The sequence below is a fragment of the Larus michahellis genome, chromosome 8 (assembly GCF_964199755.1).
Source record: "Larus michahellis chromosome 8, bLarMic1.1, whole genome shotgun sequence".
NCBI classification, from domain to species: domain Eukaryota; kingdom Metazoa; phylum Chordata; class Aves; order Charadriiformes; family Laridae; genus Larus; species Larus michahellis.
In genome coordinates this window covers 50909218-50922056 of record NC_133903.1, presented here as the reverse complement: position 1 = coordinate 50922056, position 12839 = coordinate 50909218, and the positions used below count along the sequence as shown (strand labels likewise).

General features: G+C 39.6%; 1 protein-coding gene across 3 annotated transcripts in view; it reads left to right on the top strand.

Annotated features, from left to right (window-relative positions):
- Positions 1-12470, top strand: part of SLC1A7 (solute carrier family 1 member 7) — a 59905-nt gene extending 47435 nt beyond the window's left edge. For 2 of the 3 annotated variants that reach the window (XM_074596686.1, XM_074596684.1), the window contains 3 exons: positions 685-819; positions 4597-4696; positions 6762-12470. In XM_074596686.1, coding sequence (XP_074452787.1) covers positions 685-819; positions 4597-4696; positions 6762-6998 — 472 coding nt within the window. In that variant the 3' untranslated portion in view covers positions 6999-12470. The remainder of the gene's footprint in view (positions 1-684; positions 820-4596; positions 4697-6761) is intronic. The other variant, XM_074596685.1, reaches the window with a different exon arrangement.
- Positions 12471-12839: the final 369 nt, after the last annotated feature.

Sequence of the window (12839 nt, the reverse complement as noted above, 5' to 3'; positions counted from 1 at the left end):
ATTCATTTCTGCTTGCCTGGCTGAAAAATTGGTGTGAAGGTCAAGTAAAAATACTTTCCAGAAACTGAAGAGGTACAGCCACATTCACGCTTGCTTCATATTTAGATCCAAGCATGCAAAGCCATGTGCTGTGCAAGGACTTCACCCTTGGCACAGCCTCTTTACCCTTGGCCTAGCGTCTTTGTGATGGATTGACATTAAAGGGCCCAGTCACAGCCAGCCACGGATTTGCCTGGCACAGGAACTGCTGGTGATGACTCAGAGATGTCTGCTGGGAGCTCTGCTGCCAAGGGTGAAGCAGCAATGAGGAGTGCTGGCAGATTCATGGCACACAGCGCTGTGTGGTGCCATGACCCACAAGAAGATGACGTAATTCAGACCGCCTGACAGCCGACAGCCTGGCTGCCCCGCCATCTCTGCACTTGTAATTTTAAGAGATAACACTGAACTGCCCCACCAACACCAAGGCTGCAAAGGTAGAGGGTGAGAATTTAGCATTGGGCACACAGTTTGGCTCGTTCTTGCTCTCTGACCTGGCTTCTGTCCACAAAACACTGACACTTCTATGCAGTGGCTTGTGTAAGAAGGATTATGGTTTAGGAAAGCTGCTGTAGAAACACAGTGTTGTTTCTTGCAGAGCAACCCATCACTGGTAAAGCTCCTTCCTTTCTTTCTTTGTTAAAGTATCACAGCAACAGCTGCAAGCATAGGTGCTGCAGGTATCCCGCAAGCTGGCCTGGTGACGATGGTCATCGTTCTGACCTCCGTTGGGCTCCCAACAGATGACATCACGTTGATTATTGCCGTCGACTGGGCACTGTAAGTAACTTTAAGCTTTTGCAGTTTCCTGTGTGGCAACATTGCTAAAAAGGCAAATGGTCTCCAGGGGCATAATAATACAAATATACAGAAAAGGCATGGAAAGTAATTATTTTGCTTGGAATGGTGCTAATGTGGCCTCAGATTAAGTACTCTGCTGAAGTGGGCATTTGAAATGTCTATTTGAAAAAGACATAAACAAATGAGAGAGTGTAGATGAGACTTGGACAGTATGACCTACATGGAAAGGCTGAAGAACTGCGTTCGTTTAGTCTAAAACTGGAGCAGGCTGAAAGAGGTCACCAGAGCAGTTTCTGATATAGATAAAATTGTGCTGGAGAGGACAGTGATCAATTGTTCTTCACATTCACTGAGAAGGAGGATGAAGTAGACCAAAGTAAATACCTTAAGTCAGATCACAGGTGTGATAGCTACTACTACTACTGTAACTAGAACCATGATATAGACAACCTGGATGAAATACTTGCAATGCACTGCGTGTCTTCTTTTTATCACAGATCCTGAGGCAATTCTGCTCACTCTGATTTCAGTGCTAAAAAGGCAGCAGCAATTTGTAGCCCCCTATGCAGAGCTATGTTTTGCAAGTGCAGCCATTCTGTAGAGAGGTTGCTTTGCTGCATCCCTAATCACTGAGGATTTAACAGCAGAGGCAGAGGCTAAAACTTAACACACTCAGAATAAGAGAGATTTGTGTTACCCAAGAGAAGAGCCACTTTAAAAATTCACAAGGATCGGTTTATTTGAACTCTTAACTTCTACATAAATGTCCATCAAAAATTTTTGAATAGTCTAGGAAGATGAATCATAAAATACTGGTCCCTAGCTCATTAGCATTTCAATTAACGACATAACTAGTGTATACATCCACAAGGAAAGAATCCAAATTATTTTATATAGATTAAATAAAAAATATGTCTCCATTAATACAGTTGGAGTTTCCTTACATTGAGGTTCTGGGTAAAAATGTGTTACAAGTCCATTCTGTTATATATCCTATTTTATTCAATTTGAAGCCACTGATTTTTTTGTACAAAGAATTGTGGGAAGAAATTATTTACTTTCCTGTTCGGTGTAATAGATGATGATGATGATGGTTATTATTATTATTAATGAGTGTTGTGTTGTATGCATATTTTAAGACATGCTTTATTTTAGGAATACCAGGAATATTCTTATGTGAAGGAAAAATAATACCTGCTGTGGCCACCTAAACTTGTGAATGGCAGTTCAGATTTTAACAAAGCAGCCTTTCTAATGCTAGTCACTGAAGCTCAATAGTTAATGAAGCACAACAAAATCAAAGTATTTTAAGCTGTATTACAAAAGCCTTTTCCCTCTATATTGCTTAGTTTTTGCCCAGCTCTTGCAACATCAACATTTCACTGTTTTTCCAGTAAGTCTTCCAGCATATATGGGAATGATGCTACTTTTTGTCTTACAAAACTTTTCAAAACAACAGACAAAAAACTTTTTCAGGCTGTAATTCCAGATGGTATTAAAAAGTGAGCAAGGAACAGACTCAATTTTCTGTCTTTTGCAGATGACCTTTCATACAAAAAGTATATTTCTATATTTCGGCACTTGGTGGTTTCAAGAGCCTGCAGATGCAAAGTGTCAACATGGTTGACATAATGAATATTTTCATTATTAGTTTTGGAAGTACTGAAGTATGAAGAATGCTTAAAGAAGGCTGGTTAGATGATCTCAAGAGACTGAAATACCCATTACAATGTACTGCAGGTATTACAACTCATGTAGGTAGCCATAACATGTATGTGAACTTCATACCTTTAGCTAGTGCCTAGAGACATAAAGAAGAAAATCAAAATGTTTCTCAGCTAATTTATTAAACACAAGGTAAAAGTTTTGCATCTTTAATAATATAATCTAAAGCTGAAATACCACTGCAACACCTGACTCGTGTTCGCACTGAAAGAAATGCCGCTAGCAGCAGGTTGGCCTCTTAGTGGAGAAATGTCAGTAATGTGTGGTGTGGTTCTACTCATGCATAGTGCAGACTACTCTGTACACACAGAAATATGGAATAGAACGGGTCAAACAACGTGCCAGGCAATTTATTTTCTTTAGAGTTTCAGTGTGGTGCACTGTTTCCTCAGAAAAATCCTGTCTTCAGAAGAGATGCTAATCAGAGCCCAAAAGGGAATGCAAACTCTTGAGCTCTGCTCATACAGCTTCTTCTCTACCACAGGTGACTCTTTGCACAAGCCAGAATTAACAACCCAAAATATCTTTCCAAGAATCCAAATCTGATGATCAACCAAGGAAAAAAAAAAAAAGTCTGTGTGTGTACTTGGTAACAGGAACATCTATCAATATATGCTGTAACGGTATTTTTCCCCGCATAACATATTTTTGTGGGAATTTTCCTCAAGGCAAAACCTAAAATCAGAACAGCAGGAATTGGAAATATGGATTCAGCAAAAAAGTGTTGGAGTCAACAACCACATCCAGGTGTAGGCTTTGGAATATTATTGCTGAAGTTACTTGCAATTGCATGTAGAATTTGGGTAACCGCATGTGCAAATAACCTTTCATGTAGGAACTTTCACGCTAATTAGGCAAGCAACTGCATAAACATTTGCATGCACAGAGTACATGCTTAAAATATGGGGAAAAAAATCAGCACACAGTTTCAATTCTTTTCTATATTAAGATACAGGATCAGAAATCTGGGCTGTTGATATTGGACCGTCACTGACTTTAATAAGCCAAACATCTGGAGATTTCTGAACCTCCATTTTATAACCCCCATTTATAAATTAAGTTAATAATATGACACAGTTTTCATTTGTGTAGGTTTTTCTTGGAAAAGATATGATATATTTCAGACTTAAAAGCTATATTGTCTATTTGAAATCTCATCAATTTTAACTAATAGATTCCAAGCTGTTTCAAGTGTAACACTTGTCCATGACAACCACTTACTTTTGTGTATTTATAGTCTGTATTTTAATAATTTATTTTTTAGACAGTGTGTAGAAGACATAAACAGGGAAGAAATGATCCCATAAATGAAGAATAGTGAAACTGTATGTATACAAAGTACTGTCAAGCATACAATTTTAAATTGGAAAAGATGATAACTGAAAACGAAGAATCTTTAAGAGCCACTGGTAGCCATAGCAACCACAGCTTTTTCAAAAATGAACATGATTTAAATACGGTCAGTGCCTGCTTAGTTTGTGAGTGTAGTTATTGAGCAATCTTCTGAATAATTTTGGTTTTATTCTGCATATTCTACCAATACAATAATCTTCTTAACTAGCACTTTGGTTGCTGAGATTGGGGCCTCGATAACTAATACAAGGTACTGGTTGTACTGCCTGCCCTCTATGTGTATTGAGTTAAGACATGTGCAGCACCAGCCTCCAAATCAGGCCACAATACTGGACCTTAACATAAAAACCATGTAAATGCCATCTTGATCTGCTGTGTTAAACCTTTTCAGTGCTGAATCAGCTTGTATGTATAGGGAGGCATAGCTGCTCTAGTCAGCTCAGTTACAAATTAAAGTATGTGGCAGCACAGCACACAGTGCTCAGAAAAGGCTGGAAAACCCAACTGAGCAGCTCAGTAACTAGTGTCTGCCCCATGCCAAACTCCTTACTGCCATTTCTAAACTGGTTAGCTCATAAAAACAGCAAAACTGGCCTTCAGTTATAATTACTGCAACAATGAAGGCATAGGAATGGACCCAAAGAGCCAACAACTTACCGTCGCTATTTCATTTTCCAGAGACAGGTTTAGAACAATGATCAATGTCCTGGGAGATGCGCTGGCTGCTGGGATCATGGCCCACATCTGCCGGAAGGAGTTTATCAAGGACGGTGATGAGGTAACAACGCCATGAACCAGGGTGTGCCAGCATGTGCCATATTAAGGCAAAGAACCCGCGAGCTCCCAGCCTCCCATATTTGTTTCATCTAGTTTATAAAAGGTGTTTCAGAGAGAGGACAGAACTGGGCAATGTACTGTTTAGCCAGATGGGGTGGAGGGGTCCTTTTCCATGAGGGCATGGAAAACCCTACTCAAGTTCAAAGCTTGCCAGCCAGCTGTGTCTGGCACACTGGGGACAGGAGCAGGAGAAGCAGCTGTACTGTCCTGCCAATGCAGAGCTGCTGGAACTGTGGGTTCCACACTCAGTACCCAAGTCCTGACTGGCCAATAAGTCATCCTTCTTCTAAAAATGTGAACAGCAACAGAGCAGGGTGACAAATGTCCTTGAGTATTTGTGTGTAGGGGGAGGTAAAGGTATTTATGAGTGTGTATATGCATAATCAATAAGCTCATAACAAAAGCAACTACCCTATTTTGAGCCTCTGTGTTAGCATAATCTGAAGCCACCATTGCAATAATTTCCTTTCTCATCTAGCATGAGCACATTGCTGCATTCTTGACTTCTCAGACACCTTCATGCCTTCTATATTTAGTACAAGTCCCTCCTTACATCTTTGTTTTTCCTTCTCTATACCTTATTCCATATGCCACATACACTCTGTATTCTGCCCCTGCCTCTCTCCACCCCTATACTTTTTTCTTTTGTCCTTGTCATGCATCATTCAGTCTTTCCTTTTACCAGGAACTCCTCCTTCAAATCCTTGACAAAGGAGATTCCTAATTCCATGTGCCCATCATGCTTGGAGGTGCTAATCTCCAACCATTTCAGCTCATGGCAGACTCTCACCACCTTTCTTCCACAAAGACAGAGTAGTTTATGCAGAGAAGTTTCTTCATCAGGACTGATTTTCACAAGGCATGTTTCATGCCTTATAGTATTCTACGAAGAATAACAGTATTTATAGCAAAGTTCTATTTCTATTACTATTTGTCACATTTTACAGACAGTTTTTCTGGTAAATCCCATTCTCGTGCCTTCCTGCGACATTCATTTAAAATTCCTGCTCTTTCAAGTTTTATACAGAAAGACAGGCCTTATCCTCTGAGGTACTTAGCACCTGTAGTAATTACTGATGACAGGATCAGGCCTGAATATATGGGCTACACATATAGCTAGCTGCAAAAAACCTAAACATACAACCTTAATGGTAATGTATGTCATCTGTTACAAAGCCAGAAGTGAAGTCTGAGTTCCTGCATAACACAGGCCTCCTGACATTTCATTGCTGTCTTTAGAACTCAGTCAGAACTCAAGAGGAGATGTTTGAAGAATATAAAATTCCTCCTAAGGGATTATTTAGTCATCCATGATGAGATTTTTCTTTGCATCATGCTCTATAATTGTATTAAAATATACCATTACTCTGCCATACGTTTTGGCTGCGTAATTTGTGGAGTTAGTAATGTATACCCAAAGGCCAAATTTTCTCAGCTGCAAGCCCACCTCTTTTCTCTGCCAGTATTTGCGTCTTGTTTTCCCCATCAGAACTTCTGGTTTGATTTAAAGGACAGTTCAATATTTAACTTATGAATCAGTCAATAAAATCCTCTATTTCTTTTGAAATAGGGCAAACTGAAAAGACAGGTGTTAGTTTATTGGGTTAGATGAAAGGCAGAAGACAACAACAAATACTTACTGGTCTATGTAATTGCACTCAAGAGCAAGCACTTGGACATTGAGAGTCCATATCTTTTGAATTTAGCCCTGAAATTGTAGTCTTTATTTACCCTACTTCTATTGCTTTACTGATGCAAGCAGTTATTCCTGTGGGTATAAGTTAAATTAGAATTGTGATAGAATTTGCATTTTTACAGATGTAGAGACACCTTCACTTTATCCAGGTGGTGCAAAGATGCTTTAGTGTATATGAGAAACAGGTCCTGGAATTCTATGGAGGCCCTATGATGACTGTAAAGCGGACCACAGGTTTTCGAAGTAAAAATTCCTTTCCTGTTGTATACAGCAAACAGTGGCATTCCAAATCTTAATGCTTTTCACATAGGTGCCATTGATCTGTGAAACTAAGCCTATTAACGTCCATCAGATTGTGGCTTACCAGAGAAATGGCTGTGTGAAGACCATGAATGAATCTCGTGGACCAGAAACGGTGAAAGGGTTTCAGCATCACATACCCGTACAAGTGGAGCAAGAAGAAAGTCCAGTGGAGAATCACACTAAGAAATCCAACAGTAAAGACCACTGCACTATTGAAATAAATGAACTAGAAACAAATGTGTAAAAGCTACACTCAGTGGTATCTCCAGGGACCTGATACCCAATCTCTACCTCACAGCTGGAAGAGGGACTCTTTGCCTTGAAAAGGAAAATGTGGAATTATCGCCACCCTGCTTGTACTGGAACAAGGAGACCAGCTGTGAACGTCAGGAAAGGCACGCAGCTTGCAAGAGATGGGCTTCTTTAGGTGGAAGATTTTAATACTGAAAAATTAACTAATGGACAACTACTGTTTTATTCTGCACTCGTTTGACTCCAATATAGTATTTGACACTCCTTTGGCTTCTTTTTTTTAAAGTTTTTTTTTTATTTGACCCTTTTTAATTTTCTAACCAAAGCCTTTTTTTGTGAATTTCAGTAATGATGAACACTGTATTTATGTAGATTTTTTGCTATGTGAAAATGTTTCACCAAAACTGCTAAAGATACTAATTTTGTCTAATGTTTGCTAAATATAGAGTTTGTGCTTAGTTTTAGAACAGCAGTAAGAAAATCACACTGATTTCCTGATGTCAAGGAGTTACATATATTACTAAATAACACTTCAAGAAGAGGTGAAGCAAAGCACGCATTTTTGCAAGAAAGCACATTAGGGTAAATCTGATGGTCAGCCTTCAGAGACAGGCATTCAAGTGTCACATATAAAATGAAGGATTCCTAGGTCACTGCAGAGCACAGTTTGCCTTCCAAGTGCCAGATTTATTAACCTTTTTTTAACCTAACTCTTCAGTAGAGTCAGTACCATGCACATGCAGTGGCAGAGGCGACGTGAGCCCTAATCCATAAACACTGGTGCTAACGTGTTCCCTCCTGTAATCTGTAGGCAGTTCTACTGTAAATATTATAAACCCAAAACTCAAGCTCTTGAACCATGCGCTTCATCTTAAGGGCAGACTGAACACAAACTGGAACCCAGTGATGCTGAGTAATATTGTCATTTTGTGAGGAGTTTGCTGTGGAAACTGGCCTGTTATTTCTCATAATTCAGTGGTTAATCTACATTGACAGTTACTCCCTTTCCACTATCTACTGAATCTTTCAGTTACAATAAAATCTGCTGAGTATGTTTCCAATGTTTGTGAATAGAGAACATTTCTAATAAACCTGCCATTTCAAAAATAGGCTTTCTGTCCACTTCTATTATTACTGTCTTCTTATTTCTCTGCCAAAATGGAGAGTGAAAGTGAGGAGACCTTTTGAAAAGTTGGGATTCAATCCAGAGATTACATACTAGTTCATACCAATACACTAGACATATTATATTTAGCTACTTGTGGCATATCAGTTTAAGATAACATGTGCCTGGTATTATAATATGCTATTCTCATCCGTAGAAAAAAAATGACGCAGTCAAAAAGGAGAATTTCTGCACTCACCAGAAGCAGAAGTGTTTCATGCACATGATTAATGGTTTTCCTGGGATACGCATGTTCACCTCTTATTTGAGGGCTCCTGTTCAGACCATTTCTTTTGTCATACATTAATTAGTTGCTTCAGAGGGCTGTAGTAGAGGTAGCTTATATATCAAATGGTACAGCCAGAAAGAACAAACATACATCTTATTTGCCTATAATACCTCAGAAATTATGTATTAAATTGAAAATACATACAGTTGGCAACTATTTTCCTCGTTTGGTCCTCAAGTGAAAACAACAAACACTGAACACAAAGAATAGGGAAGAACTGAAATTATTCAGGACAATTTGCTCCTGCACAAGTCCTGTAGTGGACCTGCTCTGCAGAGTGCCATTAAAATGAGTGATTTGGGAGAGCTGAGGCTGGTCTGTGCCTCTCTGAATGGGAAGAAGCACTAGCTGACAAACACAGATGGCATCTGACACTTTCAACAGCACTGGCAGCTCCAAGAGGTCCCCTTTATGTTTCCTTCCCCAGCTGTCCATTCCTCCCTGCACTGCCTCCCCTCCTCTCCCAGCTGTACAAACCCAATTATTTATGAGGCCAGACAAAGAATCAAATGAGAAGTTTTTTTAATTCAAACCAGTTCACATATGTTTTTTAGCAGAGTTCTAACAGACAGTTGTGTCAACACAACTCCGCGACAAGGGGTGACACAGGGACAAGAACGAGCAGGGATGAAACAGCCTAAGCGCACGTGGAGAAGGCAGTACAACCAGTACCTCTGCATGCTGACTGCCAGCAAAGAGAGCATAACAAAAAGTTTCAACTTCACACAGGCAATTACGGCTATGTGAAGTGATAGTAAAATTCTGCCAGTCATCCATCACTTCACAATCACTTTGCACAGATAGAAATGATGAAGAAAGAGAACAAGTAGATCCAAGATTTGGAATGAGTAGTTCCAAACTAAGAGCTTTTGGATGAGTTTGCCCACACATCATGCCAAGGTGCCATGACCTGTCAAGCAGAAAGTGCTGCTAGCCTTACCACCACCACCTTCTCCAGCCACCTTTGGCTCACTACAAAGTGCAAATCCTTTTGCCTGCTTGTTGATACAGCTTGCTTAGTCTGTCACTCTTCAACTTAGTCATAGGTCAAGAGGTCTAAACCAACCCCTGTGCTAAGAAGCTGCAATTTCCACGAGGAGAACTTCAGATGAGATAAAGCATCATAGACCAGAATAAGCAGCTGGTCGTGCTACACAAGTCCTATACAATAATGAAAACCACACTTTTGTCCTTTACTCTTTGTTTGGCAAGTAGGGAATGTGAAAGTCTCATGTGTGAAGGCATATTTTTATGGAATCAACAGGCTGTTTTAAAATTAACCTTCTGCATTCAAACTCTATTCATAGATGGTACAGTTTTGCCTTGCAAATTTGAAATGCATTATCTTTTTTTACATTATATTGTTTGACTCTTTAAAACTTGTGGTTTATACCAATATGTGCCTGCCATTAACCCTAAAAATTTACACCAATCATAACTTTCCGTTATGTTGGTGAGTCACTGTCTCCCGTAGTTTGGAGCTACTGTTTGATGTCTTACATTTTGCTTTTACAAACTCTTTTTGGGGCAAGTTTATTTTCTGTTGATGTTACCTAGGGCTTTGCATCAGTGGTAGCTGCAATGTGAACCAGCTGGGAGGAAGGCAGTGGTTCAGTTTCTCACCTGACCTTTATAGTTCGTGGTATCAAATACTGCGAACTAGAGGCCTACGGGACTTTAGTTCTTTGTTCTGGTAAATATATGTTGCTTAGTGTGACCTCGACTTCAGCATCTGACTGCTTCTACATTCTGTGCTAAGAACACGAGACACCACTGTTAACAGTGGAGAGGTAAACACTGAAGTTAAAACAATTTTTATGGTAAGCTTTCCTCCATTTTAGCTATTTTCTGTGTCTCATAGTGTTTGTTGTCAAGCAGCTTGATACAAGGTTCACATTTTCCAGCTACAGTCACACTTTCTTCCAACAAAAATAATGAAGCTGTTGACTATCAAGTTAGAGTGCAAGCTTTGTGTTGGTAAATATGTTTCTCCTACTTTCCAAGCATAAAAACAAATGTGACCTTTATAATCTCAAAACTTTTAAATTACAAAAGTCAATCAATCAACCAATCAATCACTAATTACAACAGTTTGCATGGAATACTTTCAAGTATATGTGGAAAGAACATATTTCTTAACTGGCAACATTCAACTGTATTTTGAAGTTGCCTCCCGCTGCTAAAAAGAAAGGGAACTTGGCCAATTAAAATGTCCTCGAGACACACTAGGGGAGGGTGCTGAAGAAGGAGAGAAGATAATTAAGAAGGGTGATGCATTGTATACAGCTATGGAAGAAATAATTTAGGAAGTAATCCAAATTAAAAATACTTATCAGAAACCATCGTCTAATGCTGATTATTTTGCAACTGCATTGCTCTAGAGATACTACTGAGAGGAAAGAAGCCACTGCAGATTGTTGTGGCATAAAACATCATTAAAGACATCTTAAAACAGGCTCTTGAGGATTTTGCCAATGCCAAGGAAATTCTGAGTGTTGAATTGCTGTAATAAATCCTTGTGCAAGAATTAGAACTGGGAGAAAGAGACACAACCAGAGCACTTAACACATCCCACTAAATCCCAAGAGTTTTAGGCTGCCAACCCAAATATAGAAGTTTATGGAACTAATATAGTTACTCATATTCTCAGCTAGTCTTAATTGATGCCACTTAAATGACTTAATTGCTGCTACGCTTGGTTTGTGTCACCTGAATATGTATCCCAACATGCAAATAAGATGATCTAAATAATTAGCTAAAACATTAAATCGTAGATTCCCTCCATGCTATACTAGCAATTCTAAAACACAGAAAATACAGTAACTCTGTAACATCACCATTTGATGAGCTCTCTCTTTCAGTTCTATAACAAAGATTTAACTTTAGTCCCCTTTTAACAACAGTGAACTGATTTGTAACACTTTCAAAGCAGACGGAAAGCTTCATCTTCAAGCCAGATGGATAGTCTTGGAAATTACCTCAGTCCTTTCTGTGCTTTCCATAAAAATGAGGTAACTACTAGCAGAAGGTGGCTGATGTGTGCAAGCAAAATGTGTAACCTGGGAAATGAATTGAATCTGGAAAACTCAGGCTGCCTTTCATCTTGCCCAATGCTAAGCACTCCCATGTCTGTGTCTCTACTGAACAACCAGGTGCATTTTTACATCAAGACAGCTATCTTTCATTACAGTCACAGTGGCAATGAGGAATTGCTGGGTTTCCTCTGCAGGCACTAGGCTGGCTGAGATCACAGCCCTCCAGCTGAGGACTGAGTACAGTGAGGAGAGAAAGCAATGTAGGTTTTTCCACAGGGATGCTACTGCTGCATATCTTGCAGTGGGAGAGCACGTGTTTTTGCAACAGTAACGGCTGGAAAATATCTGACTTCACCGCATTTGAAAAAGAGGCCACAGAATAGACAAATTTAATGTATCCATTCACTAAGGGCCAAGCTGCAAATGAAATACATGTATTAAATTTCTCACTTTAAGCCTATGATTTCACATACAATTTAGGAGGCAATATATGCTCAAAATTACATTCCTCAATAACTACTTTGGACCATACTGATTGATACTTCTGGAATTTATAAGAGGGTTTGTCCCACAAAACCCCAAATGGATGAGATCAATAGAACAGGAAGGGTGGTCACTGCTTAAGTTCGGTTCATTATTCACTATCTCAGACTTCTCATGTGACCTCATGGTCAAGTGACCACAAGAACGCAGGGTTTGCTTCCCATCTATAAACAGAGAAAAAGCAGTTTTCTAATTCAACGGGGTGTTGCATGGTAAGGATAAGTCAGCTGAAGACTGAGACAGTTACATAACGCGTTACAGGGGACTCATCTAATTACCTTGGATTAGCCACTTCGGTCTCTCTGGAAGCACAGGATCACTACCCACAGTATTCACAGGAATTGCCAGGCTCCTGTTTCAAGTGAAAAAACCTCAGATTCCATCATTTATAAAGTAGCATCTCCACAGCCTGGAAGATGATATATAGCAATGGATTTGGCACAGCTGAGACTTTCGGCAGATTTGTGTCACAGGGTATTTCAGATATTTTACAGGCTGTCAAAGTAAAATCGTAACAGTCTGTTTCTCAGAGAGTGGTATTTTGGGGAAGGAATAAAGAAGGCTTCAGGAAGACAAGATGGTGAAGAAGAAGAGTGTTTAATCACTTCTCCTGCAATAGAATCAAACCTAATTTTCTTGCTGGTTCCAAGATGAAAGGGTATCAACAGCTGGAGATGTAGGGATGGAACAAGCCACCCCTCTCCTCACAAAGCTTCTGCTTGCAGACAGCTGCTAAAGACAAAGCAAACAGGTCTGCAGGTATCCACAGCATCTGTGACTCACTGGTCACCCCTTCACAGC